General features: G+C 43.2%; 1 protein-coding gene across 6 annotated transcripts in view; it reads right to left on the bottom strand.

Moving 5' to 3' along the window:
• The window catches only part of PRDM2 (PR/SET domain 2), a 62631-nt gene that overhangs the window by 21370 nt on the left and 18537 nt on the right, over nt 1-22724 (bottom strand). For 2 of the 6 annotated variants that reach the window (XM_052691590.1, XM_052691591.1), the window contains exons 5-7: nt 21904-22056; nt 16940-17066; nt 3157-3215 (exon numbers count right to left, since the gene is read on the bottom strand). In XM_052691590.1, the coding sequence (XP_052547550.1) occupies nt 3157-3215; nt 16940-17066; nt 21904-22056 (339 nt within the window). Of the gene's footprint in view, nt 1-3156; nt 3216-16613; nt 16633-16939; nt 17067-21903; nt 22057-22724 lie in introns of those variants that run through there. The other 4 variants (XM_052691585.1, XM_052691586.1, XM_052691589.1 and 1 more) reach the window with 3 other exon arrangements.

Here is a 22724-nt window from a genome sequence, read left to right on the forward strand (position 1 = left end):
TACAGAACAAAAGAAGCAAGAAAAGATGACCTAGAAGAAATTACCCATCTGCTCGTTTAATTTTGATGTCTAATCTGTGACTATGTACTGATAAGGTAGTAAGTCTCTAGGGCCTGAAAGAAGTTAATCGTGAGACTCTAAAAAGCCAATACTCCGAAATATCTTACAAAGCAAGCACAGACCACAAAGGAGATCTATTGTGACAGAGTTAAGCAGCTCAAGTCATAGTCATTAATTACTTTCAATCAGCGAGATTACTGTATTTCATACAAGTGTATGGAAATTGCATTATTATTCTTTAGTGTTAATTGGAAGGCTGCACCAAACAGAAGCTCACAGAGGCTTCTAAACCTGTGCAAACATTCTGAATTATGACATGGAGAGGAGGTATAATCAAAGAAATGAAGTATAAGCATGATGTTGGCCAACACAGCAAAGGCAGTAAACAAATGGGATGGAACTGGATAACAGCAAACCAAGGGTGTAGCACCACGTGCACTGACACAACCAAGCTTGCTGACACTCTCGGATCGCAAAACTGGGAACTGTGTTAGAGTTGCATGAGATAATGAACACAGCGAAGATTAGAGTAAAATGGCATTGCGCAAAGACCTGATCTGTGATGCAACACGCAGAGACATTCAGAACTTCACCCATGTATGTGCTACAAAGTTCTAACACTACCTTTTTGATCCCGCTCCTAAAGATTCTGTTCTGCAATCTTTGGAACTGATGGCAAGGACTGGACGCACAAATGAAGCCAAAATCCTCTAACTCAAGTCATCGCAGTGAACTTCCACGTGTAAGCATGAGCTGCAAGCACCTCTCATCTGGAACTTCACACTTCCACACACCCACCTCCTAGGAACAAGCATTCTCCAGAAGCAGCCATCCAAATGTCTCCGTTGCTCCCTCTAACACACAGAACACCACGCTAACACAGTGACCCCTCTTCTCAAGTCAGAAGTGTGAATTACAGCCATAAATTCATCTCTTATTTAGAAGCACTTTATTCCAATTCATAACCCCGTCAACAAGTTCCTCCTTTTTTTCTTGAAATATTTTTCACACTGTAGACCAAAAGTCTGAAATGCCTTTTAAAAAAATTCCTCTCTATTCCAACCCAAATTTTCCAAGTATGCACCCCCTCCTATAGAACTGAGACAGGTCAGCTTTAAAAGGAAATACTTGTTTTTATTTGAACCTTCTACATCATCCAAATAATTACCTTCATTTCCTTCCAAGGAGCTCAAGTTTCACAGGCGCTCCCCAAATTCCACAGGGCTTTTCAGATTCATGTGTGTAATTACCCTTTTTTTCTTCGTTTCCCTTTTACCAGTTTATGAGTTTTCAGTCTCAGAAACTGATATTACAGTCATTCAGAACACTTTTTTGTCACCTTTGGAAAACAGGCATGCACTCTTCCTAGGCAGTTCTAGCAATTATCCCATAATATCCGCAAACATTCTATCAGTTCACATCAAACCTTTCCAAAAGGAGCAAATTCTGATTTACCTGACAAGGCAATACAAGGCTCCAACACCAAATGGTTTCAAGCTGTCAGCAGTTCACACAGCCACGAGCAGTTTAAGCCCAACTGCATCTGATTTGGTCTGATATGAACACAATTTGATGCTAAGGACACCTCAGCTATTTGTAACTTCAACATGCAGTACCAAGATCTGAGCAAGAAATTCAGACACTTCTCCAGAAGTATCCACCAAGCTGCCCAAAACTGTTCTTGACCTGTACAGCAACAGAAGCAACAAGCATAGCAACAAGCATTCTACTTCTAGGTAAAAGGTCTAAGTGTTGAACTGCAGTATAATCCTATGGAATCAACACTGCATCACCATGTTAAGAGCCACATAACAAAAACACGTATTCAGCTATTCAAACTCCCTAAGAGCTCTGTTTTATTGCAGAGCACTTATCATTTCAAGACTGATATCTACATCTTGACTCAACCAAAAAGGCCTGGATGCAGCTCTCACCTTTGCCAAGCCTGGCCGCAGCTAGAGGCAGCCTCACAAGATGGTTCAGCTGGGGATGGTATGGAGATGAAATCACTGGCAACAATACAGTCTGATTCTACAGCAGCCTCCATATTCAGCATGGTGACAGGTTACTGTCAGAGCCTGCAAACCAAGAGCAGCTCCTTCTCACAGCAAGATGAAAGGGAAAGTGTGCTCTTCAAAATGCAAGATACACAAAAGCAACAACAACAAAAATCACTCTGAAGTACCAAAGCAAACAGGTTTTCCAAAGTCTTCTCCATATATAGAATGCAAAATTTACAGCACTTTGAATTATTATCTGGGAAGTCATCAGAGTATCAGGATTTTTAACCAAAATGGAGTTATTTAGGTCGCATGCTTTCTTATCCTATTGATGGGAAAAAGACCATTTGCAAGATACCTTGGCACACTCCTAAGAAGGAAAAAAATAAAAAAGTAACCTATTCTCTGATACTGTTAGAAATATTTCAAGCTATTGGCCTTTAGGTCCAAATGCATTTGAAGAGAAGTTTCATTTGGCATCTGTTCACCTTTATAGTGAGCAAAATGCCTGCATACATTTATCAGATGTGCCACTTCAGTTGCTGACACATCAGCCAGGGATAGCACACAGTTCCTGCTGTTTTCCTGTTATTAGTTTTAGCCTGTTGGCTTGTAGTTTGCAGTTTTCCCTATAAAGATCAGAAGTGTCCTATACTCAAGCACAGCAGGGACTGTCCCAGATGGATCCACCCTATGATCCTAACCATATTCAACAGCAGATGTCCAGGCAGAGAACTGAAGAAGAGCATATCCTCGTGGTATGCCTTCTTAGCTTTCAAACTCACCAGAGTTCAGGATCTTCTGAAGATACCCAGTGGCTTTTGATAGACTTTCCATCATGAGAGCTCTCAAAGTGCTCTTAAAATTCACATAACCATGAAAGACTGACATACTTTCTCCCTGCCTAATTCCAGTGAAAACCTCTACCTGCAATTCTGATATCAAAGTATCAACAAGGAATTAACCAAAGGTCTGCCCCACAGTTTTCTTGCAGTTTAAGACATCAAGAACTGTCAGAAGCCTGCAGGAGGGAAAACAGCTCCTCACAGTACAGAACCTGGTGGAAGCCTGAGTATAAGTACACACGTGCACTTACCATCAGGTTCCTGAAGGGTCCTACATGGCTGCTACGGCCAGCTGGATCCTCCACTTGGTCTAAACAAGAAAGATACAGGAATGAAACACAGGGAAAGTGAAATGGAAACAATGACAAAAGAATAAATGAAGGGCAGAACTTAATATATGTGCATGGGCATTTCAGGAATTGCAAAAGAAAGATGCAAAGGAAACTGAATGAAAGAAAGAGACAGAAAAACAGCTACCTGCCCACAGCAACAAAGGTCGAGAGAGGAATGCAGGAACATCTGCCTTGCCACTTAGAGGAAAGGGGAGGAGGAGCCATATTTAAAAGCTATTTATGCATGCTGTAGACAGGGGAGCAAGAGCATTACCTGCCTGTACCACCTGCAGTAGCCACACAGCATTAAGCACTGCAATAGGCACAGATCTCACACTGCTCTCAGTGGCCAGATAACTGGTCAATATCAACACTGCAGTGCTGCTCGGCTCGGAGGAGTTCAGTGACAAATAACCACCTTTGTTTGCCTGTACTTAATGCTACTGACAGACCAAGACATCCCCAAACAACCCGCAGTGCCCGCACTCCAATCGCTGCTGTTAACCAAAATACTAACGGGACTCCACAGCAACTGGTAATTCCTAGTGAGATCAGTGTGCTCAGATGCCAGGAGGGAAGAAGTCAAATACAGTCTTGCTTGGAGTCGAATCCTATAATTAAGTATTGCAAAACTACACAAGATGCTATTATCTTTAATGAGCTTTAAGTGCAGCACCAAACACGCTCACAGCTCCCACCATAAAGCAGGAAGGGGAATCTCCCATCTGATCTCTCAAGCACTGTTTTGATGCCTTACAAGAAACACCAAAGACAACAGACTGCCATGTTACACCAACAGTGAGAACCACGTGGGTCCATGACTGAACTGCAGGCTAACAGCACAGACTTGTTGGTCAAACCCCTTTTGGACTGGTTCAGATTTTTTTCTCCTTTTTTAAATACCAATATTTTGGTGTTGAAGAGAATTAAAGAAAGATTAAGAGTATCTCCAAGCTAAACAATCCTCACAGAAAATTCAGCAAAAGCCACAACTCTATCACCATTTCCACTTTGCTCAGGTTGAGATTTCATTTGAGAAATAGTCTGTTGTGCATCAGAATTCCTCTAATCCCACATCCAGCATACTAATGGATATGCCATGTTTTTCATGTCAGTTACTTACATTTCTAGGTGCATGTGAAAAACTGACTGGTTGCTCTGAGAGACGAGCTAGAGAAAAGGAATGCCTTCTGCACATGCAAAAAGTCATTGAAAATAACAGCAAAAACTGCTCTAAAACTGAAGAAGCACAAAGCAAACCACATTCGGTGATGTCACACAGGCTTTTGAGAACTCATCCAACAACGCATGCCATGGTGTATAAAATTAAGGACCATGCCTATTTAATATACATAATTGATCAAACAGCAAGTGAACTAAGCAGGAAAAGAATGAAAATAGAGTTCTGCTGGTAACACTGAAGTGTCTTGATTCTGTTTTTAGACTCTCGGTCTGATCGTCTGCCATTACCCAGGTTGGAAGGCACTCATCTGATTCAAAGACACAAACCACATCTGCCAGCACTGACTTCCACTATCAACACCAAACCCTTCTCAAACTGAATGTTAAAAAGGCACTGAGAGGATGCAAGAGCAGCACATCTCCGTGCAGCCCTCAGGGTGAGATCCAAGACATAAATGGCACAGCTTGATTTTTGAAACACAAACATCTACTTAAAGCGGATGTCAATTAAAATCTCAGTAGCTACATACTATCATTAACAGTCTTATTTCAACAGTGCTGCCGAGTACCTATGAAAACATGCAGAGAAAAGGCAACAACATCCTGATGTCAAGATGACCCCGTTTGCCATTTATTATTATAAATAATTAATGGAGCACTTTTCTTGCAGCAGCATTATGAAGTTATCTGATAACAGTCCATGTCAATTTTACTGTATAGAAACTACTGCCATTAAGTGCAATGGAATTTTAACTTCTGAGGACCATGAGAATAACTCAGAGCTACACCAGATCTCAGACCTGTGCTGTCAAGCTGTCCAAACCTGACTTACCAGTAATGGCCACAGCTCAGCTGCCTCCCAAAACATAAAGCCTCTGATGAGAAACTGCATGTTTTACCCCATTGTTTTAGTTCATTTCTGTTCTCATTTGCAATTAACGACCAGTACAACTGCCTTGTTTAAGGACCATCAACAGCAGAGAGAAATACATCCTCAACATTGAAAATAAAAGCAAATTTGGGGACTAAAGGGTCTCCCACCACACCCTGCACCTCCCCTTCCCTAAAATACGCATTCAAGCTTACACAGCAGAAGCAGAAGGAGGAAGGACAGCATAGGCACTGAAGACGAACTTCACAGTGACTGCTAGGACCAAACTGCCTCATTAAAAAAGAAAAAACAACCACCTCTATCATTAGGAAAACAATTCTGCCCTACTACAGAAACAGACCCGCAGAAACCATCACTTCTCATATGCATAAAAAAGCTTCTTAAATCACTGAGTCATCCAATGAGATTACAAATGTTACCCCCAAGTCTCACCTTAGGAAGACATTTCAGTTCACCTCAAGGCAGGTGCTCACACACGTAACTGTATTTCTTTGTTAAAATGTACTTCCACCAAGAACTAAACATCCACTTTGCAGGAAAGAAATGGAGCAGTGCATTTACAGAGACTGTTAACGTGACATTTGCATAACAGATGAACTTGTTGCCATGGAAAGTGTAAGAAAATTCTGAGCTGGGGCTATTTAAAACATCAATTTCTGAGAACATTTGGCAAAGCCTTTCTGATAGCACTGAAGATCAAATCACTGGATCTCACCAAGATCATCTTTATTTCTTTTTCCCCCAGAGGGTGGTGATGCACTGTTACAGGCTGCCCAAGGAGGCTGTGGATGCCCCAGCCCTGCAGGCATTCAAGGCCAGGCTGGATGTGGCTCTGGGCAGCCTGGGCTGCTGGTTGGTGACCTGCACACAGCAGGGGGTTGGAACTGGATGAACACTGTGCTCCTTTTCTACCCAGGCCATTCTGTGATTCTACGAATTATAAAAGCATCATTGTAAGATATGTTAGCACGGTAGGGCAGACCCAGAATAGCACAGCTGAAGCTATTCACAAAATTGATTAATACATTTAGGCTTGAAAAGTCCTACCAGGAGAAAGCACATCTTAAACATGCTATTACAGCAATCCACAACAATTGCCTCTGGTCTTCCTCACTGTGTGAACTGAATTAATCCTAGAATCATTTCAGTTGGAAGGGACCTTTAAAGGCCATCAGGTCCAACCCCTGCACTGAGCACTGAGGGACACCCTCAGCTCCATCAGTGCTCGTTCAGAGCCCCATTCCCTGACCCTGGGTATCTGCCATCTACATTCACAGCACCACATTCAAATCCTCAACACGCTACACCTTCACTGACTAACAGAAATCATAGGAAGTCTTAAGCTTATAGACTTACTCATCCACAATGACTTAAATAGCACAGAATGTCATCTGACAACTTCAGAGCAGCACAAACAAACATCCACAGCCTTTAATTCTACACAAGTTTAACCCACACAAGAGCCATACTGAAACAATTAAGTGTAAATATTAAACATGCAGATTTTAAAATGTTATTTCTGCCTTCATGCCAACACTTCTAAAGCTAAAACAGCAGATAGAGCACACAGATACGCAGCACTGGATCTCCTGTGGAATTTCTCCATCACTCACCATTGTGCATGTCTAACTCCCACCCTGCCCAGGAACACAACCTCCCCTCAGTTCCTACATCACTGCTGGCAAGTCACTTTTCATGGCTATTACTGACACAGAGAAGAACACTCATCTTATTTTTTGTAGTTATGTTCCACTAGCTTTCATTTAAGTAAGTATTAAGGCAAAAATAAGCAATAAGTGACAGCTGGCACACAAAATGCTTCACAGATCTTCCAGAAAGGTGCTCTCTATATTTAGAGCCTTAGCAACAGCTCATGAACAGCATCGAATTTTTGTATTTAAGCACAGAAGAATGCTCAAAATGTAGATCTCCACCGTAATGAAGGTGAGCTTTAACCTGAGCCACGAATACGGTGCTCCTAAACTCACTGCAGTGAGTGAAATGTCTGACCCTGAAATGAAGTGTGAAATTAAAGTTCTTGAAATTGCTAAAAAGCCACACTCCGTTTTTTATTTACTATATTTATTTACTATATTTATTTGCTATAATTTATTTTGTTAGTTGGCTTCTTTTTTTTACCAAACTGAATCCCTCTGCTTATTACAACTGTGGTAACGTCATTTCTCAGATGTTCATCTCCGAAGAAGTAAAGGTTGCTCAGCCACATCAGCCTGCTCCACTTTACCATGTATTCATCCCCCTCTTCAGCAAGCATTTCCAGTCTGTTTTCCTTTATCTTTCTTATTCTCTGCTTCTTCAATGCAACCTGCAGAGGTAATCTTGACTTTGGGGGATTTAATGGGGAGCGAAACAAAGCAGTCGTCGTCACTGATGATTTTATATATTTACTGCTATGAGCTGCAATCCAATTATTTACAACAGACTTATCTTGCATTTCAAAAGGGAAATTATTCAGCATAGTGCACAGGCTCCCTTCTTGCCCCCTCTCTAACCAGGGCTTTCCAAAGCCATCAGTTCTGGCATGCAATGCAAGCTCGCCTTAAGCAATAAATAGACATTTATTGGGCTGTAACAGTTGTAGAAGCTATTCTGTACTGGAAGCACAGCACTGTTAATGTCCCTAAGCTTTTTGCTCAGGCACTACGTAAGAACATTACCAGGTAACAGAAATGAAAACAATTAACGTCAAGTGCTCTTCATTGTAGGAAGGAAATCAACAGAAAAGCCAACTTAAGTAGAGGTGACAAAAACAGAATTACCAGCTATTACAGCAGACACACAGTTTGTTTCCATTAACCTCCACTAAATATATGCTGGTATTTTATGAAGTAGGTGCCCAACGTAGGAACACCTTTAACTGCTGATAAGCAGCTACAGCTGAGGCACATCTGCAGGCATGAAAACTGCATCTGTTAGATCTGGAAAGTCTCCTTCCAGCTTCAGGCTGACAATCCGAGGACGTATGGCAGATTATCACAGCAGATCCTTCCTAACACATAGAAGCAGATGAAGGAGAAACATCATGTAAAATAATCATTTTAATATGCAGAGCAGTTCCTGAATCGCTTGCGTCTGGTGAGATATTTGTGAAGGATTTGTTTTTGCTGTGACACCAAGTGCTTCACTCATCTCAGCTGCAGCCCGCTGACATTTTCCTACAGGAATGCTTTCCAGTCTTCTCCGGGAACTGAAGACACAGTGAGTTTTCTTGCCAAAGGAACTCTAGCTGCAATGCCCCAGCTGCCCAAGCATTGCGTTGCTCAGCTGCAGAGCAGTGTGACAGCACAGCAGCTGGAACTGCAGTGCTACACAGCAGTTAGCAGAGCTGACAAGAGAAATACATACGTTTATAGCTCGTCCCAAAGCAGATGACAATAAAGTGGATTCCATCTAATTTATGAAATCAAGAAAGTTCCATAGGCCCATAAAGTCACCACAGGGAACGGCAACTTCCTCCATTGCTCAAATAACGTGAAAACAAACCCCAGATTCAGAGGACAAACGCATCTGTCTTCTGCTAAGCCAACTGCTACGTTTGAGACTAATCAGTTTCAATGAAACTGGACTTCAAAACATGTACAAGTTTTTCATAGTACAGAATGTCAGCAGAATAAAACCTCACCAAAAAGTAAACTGGGCATTTTGACGTTCAGATGAAGAACTTGAGAAAATACAGCACTGGTACATGAGTGGAGGGACTGGAGGCTGACACTCACCAGGCAGGGACGTGGTAGCCATGAACAAATCATCTGCACAAAGTCCACTTTGCTTTTGCAATCCTTGCCAAGGGGCTGTAAGACACAAAATGCTGGGCTCTTTGCTCTGCACTTGCAACTCGAAGACACTGCAGGAAGTCAATTTTTTACTCAGCTGGCTGAAGCTCAGTGTGACCAAGTGCCTGGATAAAGCCCAAGGCAGCTTTAACATTCGGCACCCGTACTGTGTGCATTTCCTTTCAAGAACATGACTCTAAGGCAAAGGTGTGCATTTTAATATTCTGATACAAACCTGCTGCTGAAAAGAGAGCAGTTGTCCTTGTTGCTGAGTTGCTTGATGCTGGAGCTTAGCACCCAGCTGAATGGTTCATTTTACCTGCAGAAATGAGGAAGTTTGCACTGCACTTGGCCTTGAACAGCGGCACTGCATGAGAAAATTTACCATAATTTACAGTAATCAAGCCACTTTCAGAAAGACTGAGCCTTTCCCATTCAAGAAAAGAATTTCCTTATGGACTGCCAAATAAAACCAGACTGATACTTGAATAGACTCAAGCAAGTGAGGAATCTGGCTCTCATCACGAGTTAAAACAGATGTACAGCCAACCACCCATCTCCATGGCACTCTGCAGCAATGAGAATCATGAAGATAGATTTTCAGCTATTATAATACTCTCACTAGAGTAACTTTATGTCAACCCTCACATTAATAACACAGCCTCTTTGAAGCTGTAAAGCATTAATCACAGTCTTATCAAAGCTCTTATAGAAATCTGACAGAAAGTGTGACAACAAAATTAACCCTCAACAGCAACCCTGGTAAGCTCCTAAATGCTTCTGAAGACTTCGTGCTAAGCAACAAACACACACTGGTGATACAAACAAACATTGCACTTGCTTAATCCAGGGGAGAGTTCATAAAAGGTAGGTAAATATTTGCTAATGAATATCAGATGGTCAAACAACACTTAATTTCTTAGCTACAAGGGTTGAAATGCCATTGAGTGTTATTTCAATAACTGTTAAACCCAAGTGCAATCTTACAGGCCGATGCAATGTTACAGTGAGGAACCTGACACAGCAGCTGTGGGCAGTGAGAACTCTTCACAACAAAGCCTTTCCTGTCACTCTTGGCAAGAATGACAAAATGCATTTGAAGGTTTGACAGATCCAAAAAATTAAGTACCCTCTGGTCTGCCAATAACTGTTGAATGTGCATCTCTTCCCATAAATAGGTTATCAAAACTTTGTATGTCATACTAGAAGATATTATGCAGCACGTCCCTGCTTGTAATTCCATAGAAAATAACACCAGACATCTGCAGATGTGCCCTCAGAGCAAGATGTGTCCTCCCATAAACAGTTCAAGTAAAATAAATGGTCAAGGCAAAATTATGGTACACTGTAATAAAACCAGCACCAAAGTTCAGTACATTAATGGTGCTGAATCAGTATTAATAGCATTGTACAAACAGAAGCAGCAGCAGCACTGAACCCAGAGAAAAGCTGTAATGATGATGATTAGGGGGTAGGAAAGGCTTCCATTCCAAGGAGAACTCAGAGCCTCCACTAAAATAAGGAGTGGCTGAAAAATGACAACTAGTTAAAGGTAAATAAAAATACAATGAAGTCAATGGTTGATTAGCTTGTATCTACAATAAAACCCAAAGTCTCCCATTGTAAGAGGACAAAAGAAGGGAAAGAGTAAGTGTCTGGGGCAAAGCCTTGCCTTCACAGGATACAAAGCAAAGGAAGTCGAGAAAGGATTATTCATGCAAATAAAAGTCAGTGGGTTTTTAAGGGAGAGGGCAAACCCAGACCGAGTGCAGGCAAGGCAGTAACTCACCGAGCTTAAGAGAAAACACCAAGCTTGCTCTCGTGTGTCACAAGCAAGGGGACAATCCTAAAGCTTCATGTAAGTTGTTTAAGAGGTGAAAAAGAAAACCACTTGTTTGACTGTGGAAAACAGTGTCTGTTCCCATCCCCCTCTGTTTCAAAGTTAACCCTGATCAATAGAAAAAAACTGATTCATACTGGGAAGCTGCCTGGTGCCCTGTTTTCCTTCCCACTGCAGGTTATTTAACTGAAGACAGCACTAGCAAATATGCTAAGTAGCAATATGGAAGTCAAACAAGGAAGAAACAAAGAGGAAAATACAGAGCTGCGTAGATTTTGATTTGAATCTCGGAATCACACACAGTTTTTATTACGAAATATATGCACGCTGGCCTTTGCTGGCCATTGATTTGTCACAATCACAAAGCATGTTCTTGTCTTAAGGACAAAACACACAGAAAGCAACATGCCTGCAGGATGCAGTAGTGCAGGACTGCACTGCTTGCTTTAATGAGGATCTGATAAAATCAGCACAGTCCTTACACAGCATTCCTGACCGCCTCCAGGATCTTCCATCACTTCTTATCACACGAGGTTTTGCTTTCTTAGCAGCACATCAGTCCTGTGTTGGAGCTGGGTGTCTGTGGTGCTACTGGCAGCAAGACGTTGATGCAGCTTTGGTTGGAGCAAAGCTGGAATGAATCGTAACCATCTCACCCTGCTGCTCGGAAGGGCTGAGAGCTGCAGCTATCACAGGGGTTGAGGGCATTGCTGCAGATGGAAAGAAGGGAATGGAAAGTAACCAAGGCTCTATTCAAAAAGCTCTCCTTACGAGGTATAAAAACATCTCTGCCGGTTAGAAGGCCTCAAAGACATCAGATATTCACCATAGAAGCTGCCATCAGAGATGCAGGTCCCTTAACACACCAAATGCAGCTTTTTAACTGAAGTTGCATCATTAATCTTGTAAATGGTTCTGATTTTTCTCAATTCAAACTGAACTTCATTCTAGAGGTTTGCTGCAGAACTTCCTTATGACCCTTTCTCACTCATCTCTTCCCAGTCACTGGCTAAGAAACTTCGAAGCCCTGAATTGCAAAGCTTTCCATTGAATCTGTTGGAAGGAGGGCTAAATAGATAACAGTGTCATTTCCTTGAGGGCTATCCTTGCTACAAATGCACAACTTAGACCTCATTGAGGCCTTCCAGTACTTGAAGGGAGCTTATAAACAGGAAGAGGAACGGCTGTTCATGAGGGTGGATGGTGATGGGACAAGGGGCAATGGTCTTAAACTGAGACAGGGGAGGTTTAGGTTGGATATTAGGAGGAATTTTTCACTCAGAAGGTGATGAGGCACTGGCACAGGCTGCCCAAGGAGGCTGTGGATGCCCCATCCCTGCAGGCATTCAAGGCCAGGCTGGATGTGGCTCTGGGCAGCCTGGGCTGCTGGTTGGTGACCTGCACACAGCAGGGGTTTGGAACTGGATGAGCATTGTGGAGCTTTTCAAGCCAGGCCATTCTATAATGATTCCATGAACTTCCCAGACCTTAATATGGCCTGCATTCCACTCAACTATCTTAACTATTTCATTCCACGTAACAAGTCCAGCTAATAAGCAACTTTAAAAAAAAAAAGACACAGCATCATCGGGCCACGATTTCCAGTTGTGATGACATCCAGATGGCAATCTACATTTTGTGAACAGGAAGCATATCTGTGGATGCATGGAGCTAAGTGAAAATGCCTATGGAAGTCTTAAGAGCAAAGACTGTAAGAACTTTGAGCGTGCACAGAACCTCACCTGCTTGTCCCACCTTTACACCTCACTTTACACAGCAGCAATTCGATGCAGTTTCAGCAACAGCCACGCTTACATGAAAGTAAATCCACTGTCACTTTTATGACAGCACTGATTTACGGTCTCAGAAGCTGATGCCTGACGTTGCACTCAGAGTTCAACCTCACATAAAAATCATGGCATAATGGTCATTTGTAACTGACTGTAATTGATTTATAATTCATCCACCTTAATCTCATGCTATCTCCGGGACAGAATTGTTCGCTGAACATCCCATGAAGTCTGATAAGAACTATGGGGAAAAAAACCCACTACTATAACAGCAGAGGCAGTTATGCAGCAAAGTTTTAATGGATTTATGAGCAACCATACGAGACTTTAAAACTGCACTGCAGTGAGTATTCACCAGGCTCTTTGGGGTCCTGATACAGGAGTTTTGTCTTACTGCAGTGAAGGCTGTATTTTAGAGCTCACAGCTGGGCTCCCTGTGAGGTCACTCGGTTCCAGAACAGACTCCAAGCCAAGCCTGCTCACGCAGGATGTTTTTAGCTACAAAAGTTACCAACTTTCTTCCTCTCTATGGACAGCCTGACTTTACAGAGAGAAGATGTGAGAGGCACACACAGCGTTCATTCCACACAATGCTACAAATGATGCCGCTGGGGTTCGTTGCCTAGATAAAGTGCAAAGAGGAACACAGCTAAAACAAATAGAGCCGAACAGCTCAGCGTGGAGCTGCTGGCACAGGGATAGAAATAAGCACAGAAGTGAAGCACTGCTCTCATCTCCTTTGTTCAGAACAAACATTTTTGTCTCAAGTACTATTCACAAGCATGTGGCAGTGCACAACTGTACCCCATTCAGCATCAGTATCTTTCTTCCCTTGAGACCAGACTTCTCATCTGCCACGCAGCCCACGACAGGAGCAGTCTGGATTATTTCAGTGCTGTGTGCTTACTTTGCTCAGCACCTCAGATCACAGCCTGACAAAACCAGTGTGCATTTTTACACATGACCATCTTCTCTCCATAATACCTTTACTTGGCTTGCATAAAGTTACTCTTAGAAGGAAGATTCAGAATGAAGCCAGGGTCTCCAAATAACATTGAGTAAATGGGTCCTTGCAAGGGAAGCACACAAATGAGAGAAAAGCCAGCTGCAATAGTCTGAGAACAGAAAACAGTGCTCTGGGAGCCTGTCGAAAGCAGCACTAACTTTTCGTGTTACTACTTATACTACACTGTCACATTTAAAAGAAACAGGCCTTGGCAAGGAAAATAAGCCCAAGCTACTCCTCTAATAGATTTATGAGTTTGTCAAGTGAAAACTAGACTGGCTTTTTTTTTTCCTTAGAAAGTGCATTAATGAAAAAGTCTTCTACAAATGCGTTTAATTTGAACAAGCTTTCCTACAAGCTCAATAGACAGGTCAGAAAACGTCAGCTTCAGCTTGGGACAATAATGGCTGGAAACTTTAACAAGTGAGCAAAATTTCAGAAAAAGCAGAAAAAAATGCACTGCATCATTTTCCTACTAGCTGTTGACCTTGACAATCTTCTTATGCTCTGGCAGCTGCTGCTCTCAACCACTGAGTGATCACGTCAGAGACAGCAGGGCTTTGCTGTAGTAAAAGTCTGAGATGCTCCAGGAGTTGTTTCCATTTTGTTTTGTTTTGTTTTATCCCATTGGTTTCCTTTCCAAATCACCCTAACAAGATTTTACATACAATGTTTCAATGTAGAAAAGTTAGAAGCATCACTGAATCTGAACTCCTAAGCACCTTAAAAGAAAAACACAAGAGATTTACTGCCACTACGTCAACCTTCAACCAACTCCAGTAACTCCTGACACCAGAAGATGCACAGCGCCGTGCAGGCAGAGCACAGGAACAGAACTGGTGAAGAAGTGGTGCAGCTGCAGAGCAGGTGGGCTCTGAGATGCACGACTGAGGCACAGCCAAGATGCTGTGTATGGGGAGCACGCCGGGTGCCATCCTAAATATGCTCTAAAGGAGATTATGAACCCAGTGTCAGTAATCACCTGCACCAAGGTCGGACCAAGGGCAAGCAGGACGTGCTATTTCCATCTGCTGTCTGTGCCGGTGGCACGCTGGGTCAGCTGCTGGCTCTTCACCGGTTTAGGAAGGCCCAGCTCTGAAGGTAAGGCTCTGCACCGATAGCATGGGAGGCTTTGTCCAGAAACCAAAAGGAATCCCACTGCAGGATGGAATGAGCTTCACAGCAGTCTAAGCGTCCAGTTAACTGTTGTTAAGTTGTCCAGTTAACTGGACAAATCTGTGACTGCTGTGATCACTTTTTCTGATTTCCTGAAGCAAACTGCAGCCGTAAGACCAAGTGTGAGCATCTCGCTGCTCAAGGACAAGGCCTAAGCTGAACTGAAAACTCAAAAGGATATTTGTTTTACTGAACACAGATCAGTTATCAAGTCAGTTTTCAAGACATACAGCTCTTACAACGCCCTTCTCAAACACAGCCTTGTCTGGGCATTTATGCAGTATTAAAGTGTCTGCTTCTATTCTGGAAAATGTATTTCTGCAGGACACAGCAATTCAGAGCTGTCCAAACTTGGCAGTTCTTACATAGCTCTGTTTTCTCCTTTGTTGTTTTACGCTTTCAATCTATAACAGAACACGATGAAGTTTATAAAGAAGGAATTAATTGATCTATGTCAGCAGGCAACGAATCCCAATTTTGCAACCCCACTGAGCTTCTTTCTAAGAAGTTTCTTACACTGGAAGCTCACTTGCATTCTTACTTTGTACTGCCTTCCAATTTTTTCCTGTGCGAGAGGTTGCAACATTCCCCCCCTCCCATTTTTATTGTATAGTCAGAATTACGTAAAAGAAAAAATAAAAAAATAAAATAACCAAACAAAAAAACCTGCTTAGAGCTGCTGAATTCACTGCTTATTTCCTTTATCCTCCCATAAAATCTCAGCCTCTGAACCAGCAAGAGGAGTGTCAGCAATGGGAACCATTTTAGAATCTTAACTGCAGTGAGTGCTGTCAATGCAGCACAAATATTATGTTACTTAGAAGCAATCAGGTGTGAATTGCAAATATCAGATCTACTACAAACACTAAAATAACTGAGAGTAAATGTAGAAGGGGTAAAAATAAACCAACAGAACCTCCTAATAATAGAACTATAGGATTTCAAAACACGCACGCATTAGAAAAGCACAAATCACTGTAAATTTACTGACAGAGCATTGATAATGAAGCTTTAATAACCCAAAACAACCACACTGAGGAGCTGGCCTTCCTGCTTAACGATACAGGAGTGTAATCCCCCAGATAAGTTACTGGGGCCTTATAACTCTTATTCTATTCTCAACTATGTTCAGCATTTTTTTATTAACGTATTTAGGAAGAGTTCATAGAAGGGAGGCAGAGATTTATTGTTCCAAATGAGGGTGGTTTGACATTTTTAAGATCCTTAGCAGTTAAAGCCTCAGAGCTACAGAACAGCACAGGACGACCCACCCAAAACTGCCACAGTTATTTAATGACTTGCTCTTTTTTTTTTTTTTTTTAATCTGCAGTTTCAGGAATGCAAATCAATCTTCCACGCCGTGAAAAATTACCTTAGAAATGACTCTGTCTGGCTTTTCTAATTTATGATTTAATCAAATTCTTTCGAGTTGTTTTTCTGGCCTTTCAGGTAAATCACAGGCACGCAAATCCCACCTGCGAACACCATGCCCAGTTACAAAAAAAAGCACAACGATTCACCCAGGCGCCCTTATGCATGTGCTACATGTTTACTAAACCGTCCCACGGCAGACAGAAAAATCCAAGCCAGCACTCGAGGCTCAGAGGCTGTAACAGCAACGCTTATAAGCAGCACCGCACAGCCGCCTTCCCGAATATCAGTGCCGGGATCACGACGCCGCCGCTTTAAACGCCACCTCCGATCCTCCTTCGCTCCGTCCGTCACCTTCAGAGCTCCCCGCGCTGGATCCGGGGATCGCACGCAGGATCAGACGCGGTTACATAAGGCCACGCGCGGAGCCGCACGACGCATCGCAGCGCGGTGAGGGCGGATATCCGCGCCCAGCTCCGCCCGCCGGTGCCCGAAGCCGCCGAGGGCCGCGGCGGGGCCTGCCGGCGCTCGGCCGGACGGTGAGTTCCCCGCTCGGTGACGAAGGTCACGGAGGCCGCCGCCCACCCGGCGGAAGCTCGGAGCCGCCCCCGGGCCCGGTCGGAGGCCGGCGGTGCGGCGGGCGGGCCTTACCTTTCTTGGCTTTCGGGGAGTGCCGCCGGCTCCGGGCGCTGGCTCGCTCTTCCTCAATAGCGGCGGCTATCTCCGGGTCGTCCTCCCCATTGTACCACACCAACAGCTCCTCGCCGGGCGCGATTGGCTGCGGGGAGAGAAGAGAGAGGAGCGGAACCAATCAGCGGGCGGCTTGTTGGCGGCGGGCCCCCGCGCGCCGAGGGAGACGTCGACCGCACCCCCTGGCGGCCGGAGGGCGCGCGGCGCAGAGCCCCCAACCCCGCCCCCGTAGAAGCGGGCCCGGCGGCCCAGCAGCTGCCGCAAGGACTTCAGCCCGGGCACCGCGCTACAGCCAAGGGTGGCCTGAGACTATTATTGCAAGTCTGAAGCCAAAGGGGACTTTTGTATAAGGAACAATAGCAGAATCTGTTCCTTCAGAAGCACTTTTTTTTTTTCCAGAAGGCCTCACAGCACTTGACAGAGGCAATAGAATCATAGAATATCTGATAAGAATCATAGAATATCTGATAGCTATCTTTATGTCCTGACACTGCAACAAGAGATGCCAGTGTTGAAGTTATATCGTAACTTATTAAGTTAAGCATTTAGGTTGTAATATAAGCAAAGCCTGCTGTTTGGCTTCCTTAACAGCTCTGCAGGGCTGATGCGATGGTGGTAAATGTGTTTCATAGAACCACAGAATGGTTGGAGCTGGAAGGGACCCTAAAGGCCATCAGGTCCAACCCTGCACTGAGCAGGGACACCCACAGCTCCACCAGTGCTCACAGCCCCATCCCCTGACCTTGGGTGCCTGCACCTCCTCTCTGGACACTCTGCAGTGCCTCACCTCCCTTCTTCCTCATATCCAACCTGAATCTCCCCTCTTTTAGCAGGAATCCGTTTCCCCGTCCCATCTCCACACACCCTGCTGAAGAGTCTGTCCCCTTTTGCTTACAGCCCCTTTAGACACACGGGCCGCTCTCAGCTCTCCTGCAGCCTTCTCTCCTCCGTGCTGCACAGCCCCAGCTCTCAGCCTGTCCTCACGTTCCATCAGGGAGCATTGCTGTGGCCCTCCTCTCCATCTCTGCTGTACTGAGGACTCCACATTTGTGCTCCAGGTGAGGTCTCACCAGCACATAGAAGAGGGGTACAGTCACCCCCCTCAATCTGCTGGCCACGCTGCTGTTGGTATTTGCACGGTTCCATCTTGCAACCGGCATAAAGAAGAGTTATCTGATGCAAATGACTTTTCAGCCATATACAAACTCAGAGAAAAGAGCTGGTAAAACTGGGCAATGCAAACACATGATAACAAACACATAATTTGTTAGTTCCGTGGCTGGAACTGACATTCAACTTGATGAATTTAGCTTTAGAGCAACGATGCTAGAATCTAAATTAAGCCCTCTAACCTTGTACTTCTAAAATGAGATACAGCAGCCACGTCAAAATTAGACCATCAAAAGAGCTCCATCAGCAGCAACAGGAGGGAGAAAAGGACCGCAGTGACCAAATGCCACTTCTGCAGCCTCCAGCAACACCCCTGACAAGCAGCTTCCTCCAGACTGTCACCTCTAGATCATGTTGTAGCATCAGGTTGGGGCAGCGGTGATAGAAGGCTGAGATAGGCATTTACCTATCTGATCTTACTAGAACATGCACTTTTCACTACTGACTTTGTATTTTACTGCTACTCTGCTCTCTTGCATTTGGATGTGGCCTTACCTCCCCAGCTGTAACCACAGCAGACACTTTGTGGTATTGGTGTTTGGGTCTCTTTTCACTCTGTCTGTTACTATTTTACGCTGTGTTCCCTGAGTTATTGTAAACCTGTCTGACGAAACATCTTTCCATAAACAAATTAATTTCACCTTAATCAAGGACACGATCATAGCTTAACTTATTTAGGAGACTTTTTGAAACTGAGTTTTCACTGCAATTTACCGTGTGCAGAATAACACCGTTCATCTAGCGCATTTAATTAGCAGAGACAGGAAGAACTTCTGAAACCCTCTAACCAGTTTAAGCTGTTTCAGTGAAATATGACAACTCTCATACATGTATGCTGGGGAAAACATGCAAAACAACCTACAAATATCCTCAGTTCTTCAGTAAAGAGGAAGAGAAGATAGAAGACAAAAATAGTCGCTTGTGCTTAGTTCAAAATGTTATCTGAGACTTCATTACGAGTCCCCAGCATTAAATTTTACCTTACTTTTCATGTATGGCAGAGAACAGGGAAATTAAAGCTTACAAATTAAACTTACAAATCAGAACCCCCCAAACAAACACCTGGAGAAAAAATTTACAGCATTTAAAATGCTGCCAGGTAAGGCAGAATGAAATGACATACAAGCCACTAATTTTCTGTTGGGAGTAAATAAAAACTGTGCTGTTTATTTATCACTAAATGGAATTCTCTTGAATTTATGAATTACAAAGAAGATCAGGAAGGGGCCATTTAGGAACACTTTATCAAAACCTGAACATGTGAGCTGTTATTAAATACGTGTTTTCTTCTGTCTTGCTGGTCAATAAAGTGTGATGTGAATCTAAGATTGATATAGACACTGTAAGGACAAATTCATCTCCCACACAGAAAACGAGACAGAAACCAAGTCTTTAAATAAATGGGAGATGTATAAACAACACTTTGTAAAAAAGCAGCAGAAAACAGCACCATTCTTTTTGAGTTAGAAACTGCAGGGGAAATTAACAAGTTATAGGATAGTGAGAGCTGATACAACAGACAATAAATGCCTTCATGCTGCAACTTGCCCAACAGACCACAAATTTAAAATCTCTTCTACATCATCCCCCTACCTCTGCTGTCAGTTTCTCGCAGCTCAGCTTTCAATTTCTTCACTCTACTGTTAAGAAATTTGCTTACTCTAAATTTGTCACTTCAAAAAGTAACTTTGGGAAGTGCTAGACAATGCCACCCTTTGGCATTTTATATTCTTGGAGCAGCTAAGGCAGACAGAATATTGGGGTGATTATCATTACAATTATTAGCATTAATTACTATTAAAGAATAGCCCATTCATGCAGTCAAAAACTTGCTAAATCTTGATGTGATCCAGCATGATCCACTGACAATGCTGAGTGTTTAAAGGTGGTGAAAACTGTCCAATTTCATGACAAAATCCCACTTCAAAAACCACAACAAATTCACGTGGTCAGAATTTTCCAGACATACCACTTAGAAACACAGAATTATTTAGGTTGGAAAAGACTTCCAAGGTCATCAAGTCCAACCATGACCTCACACTGAGCTGCCCTGTTACCTGTGTGCCAGTGGCTACCGAGGGACAGCAGGGAGCTACCAGCCCATGCACCATGGCTGCAACACTCCTAGGAACAGCTCGGTCACTTCTGAGCAATACGAAGCTGGGAGTGTTAATATGAGTGATCTCAGCCTCGCAGGGCTCGCTCAGGTATGTCCAAGCTGTGTTTCTGGAGCTACACACGCAAGGCAGAAACAACTCAGTGGTTCTGTAGCAGTGCCCAAACCAAAAGCTACTCACAGATGCTTCTGCACTGGTGACAGCTATAGCAACAAGCCTTCACACATAGGCAGCTCAGAGGTAACACTGTTTCTGGTGTCAGGCTCCCTCCAACCAGCATACATCAGCTCCCAGGTGCTAGGCCATGATTCCAGGATTGGTACTGCTAACACCAACCTGCAGCTAAACCGACCCCACAGAGTGCACAGAAAGGCAGAGCACAGAGTGGCTGCTGAAGGAGCAGATAAACACTGCTGAACTCAGGACTGCTCTTTGAAGAAGCCCACTGCATCCCAGAGAAGCTAGACGTTCCACCACACTGCAAGCAATCCCTGATGGATTTGAAACAAAAAAATAAAAAGGAGCCTTATTGGATGCTCCAGCAGTCTTCAGAACAAGCTGCTTGGCAGCATGATCTTGCTGGCAAGATATACTGGGATAAAATTCCTCAGGTTGCAAGCTGAAGAAGACAGTCAAAGCAACAAAAGGTATTTCAGATATTGAGCCAGATATTCGTTATCCTGTCAGCACTGCTCAGCCTTCGTTTAGCAGTACAATTATTTTCCAAAGTGCAGTATTGTCTTTGAGAAAACAGATCTGAAATATGAACGTGTCTTTATCACAGCTTTGCTGGAAAGATTCAACAAGAGAGTAATGTAAAAAGTGTCAGAGTGACTCCAAAAGCTCACTTAGATAAATGAGTTAGTGTGACTGTGGGCAAAGATCAGGCAATCCATGATAAAACGTCTAGAGCAAAGTAAGCTGGCTGCAGATGAGCCCTGAGAGCACACCCCCAGTGAAAGAGCAGTACAGACAAGCCAGTCTGGCTGATAATATGGAACCTGTACTCAAATGCTATGTCAAAGCTATCAGTAAAGCTCAGAAAATATTTAGAGGCTTTTCCCAATCGAGCTTTACCTAAAATGCAACAGCTCTACATACTTTTATATTACCCTATAAACTTCAGAACTGTACAGAATCAACTCTTAAATGTAGAACAGTTAAATGTCATCGGTCTCACAAGGAAACTTAAGAAACATCTATAGCTTAACAGCAAGGCTGTAAATACACAAAAGCATTCTAAGAAGGAACAAAGCTGACCTACACATACTGTTAGCAGATTCTTGGTAAGAGATTTGAATAATAATTTAGAGCTACAACATTCTATCATTATCATACTCTATGACTCTTTATCTATCTAAAACAAATATTTTATCACTCAGCAGATGCAGTGCACCAGTCATGCAGTGTACCCTTCCCCAGGTATAGAATTAAGAAAATCTGTTAGAAGATGGTTATACGATGCAAAGACTAGAAATACAAAGCATCTCAGTATCTACAGGAATAGAAAAAACATGTTTTATGTAGCCTGCTAGATTTTCACCCATCTAGAATCAATTTTATCAAGCTTTGAGTAGAGGGAAATGAAATATAACGTATTAAGCAAAGCAGTAATTGATTCTTTCCAGACATTGATACCTTTAAACTTTTGTAGTATATGGTCCTGTTGATCTCCAGAGGAAAGAGGTTTTGCTCCTTTCCTGAACGTGCCCAGTTTATATACCGCAGCCAGTTCCCTTTCTTTGGATCCGTTGCATCAACACACATCCACCCCAGGTTTGGGTAATACACCTACAAGAGAAAAATCAGCATTTATCCCAAGCAAACTGCTGTCTGTTTCTGTTCAAGTGTACGTGCACCAAAAGAAAATATACTGTAAAGCTACACAAAGCAGCAATCATCAACAAAGGACAGAAATAAGGCAAAAAAAACACGAGCAGAGCATTTTTTACTGGATAGTTTTGCTGCTGCTTGCATTATTTTCAGACAAATTGGTATAACTGAAACAAACTGAACAACTTTTGGTCAGCAAACCCTCCTCTGTCTGAAGGCTTTGGGCTCAAAAGCCAAACTAGTTAACACATTCTATGCTTTGCTTTCAATTTGCCATGCCTGATGGTGCTGGAACAGCTGCCCAGAGAGGCTGTGATGCCCTGTCCATCCCTGGAGGTGTTCAAGGCCAGGTTGGATGGGGCCCTGGGCAGCCTGGGCTGGTATTAAATATGGCCCTGCATGTGACAGGGGCTTGGAGATTCATGATCCTCGAGGTCCCTTCCAACCTGGGCCATTGTGATTCTGTGGTGTGATTCTCTGGAGTTTATATCTATTGTAAGGCTTATATTATATAAATACAGTTGAGTTTTATTTTTGCCATCTGAGGAATCAGGAAAAAGAAATGACAAAGAACTTAGAAGCATTTGATTTATTTGGAAAGGTAAGGGAGGATACACTGTATATTT

Source organism: Tympanuchus pallidicinctus, unplaced genomic scaffold (genome assembly GCF_026119805.1).
Source record: "Tympanuchus pallidicinctus isolate F22 unplaced genomic scaffold, pur_lepc_1.0 scaffold29, whole genome shotgun sequence".
Lineage (NCBI taxonomy): Eukaryota > Metazoa > Chordata > Aves > Galliformes > Phasianidae > Tympanuchus > Tympanuchus pallidicinctus.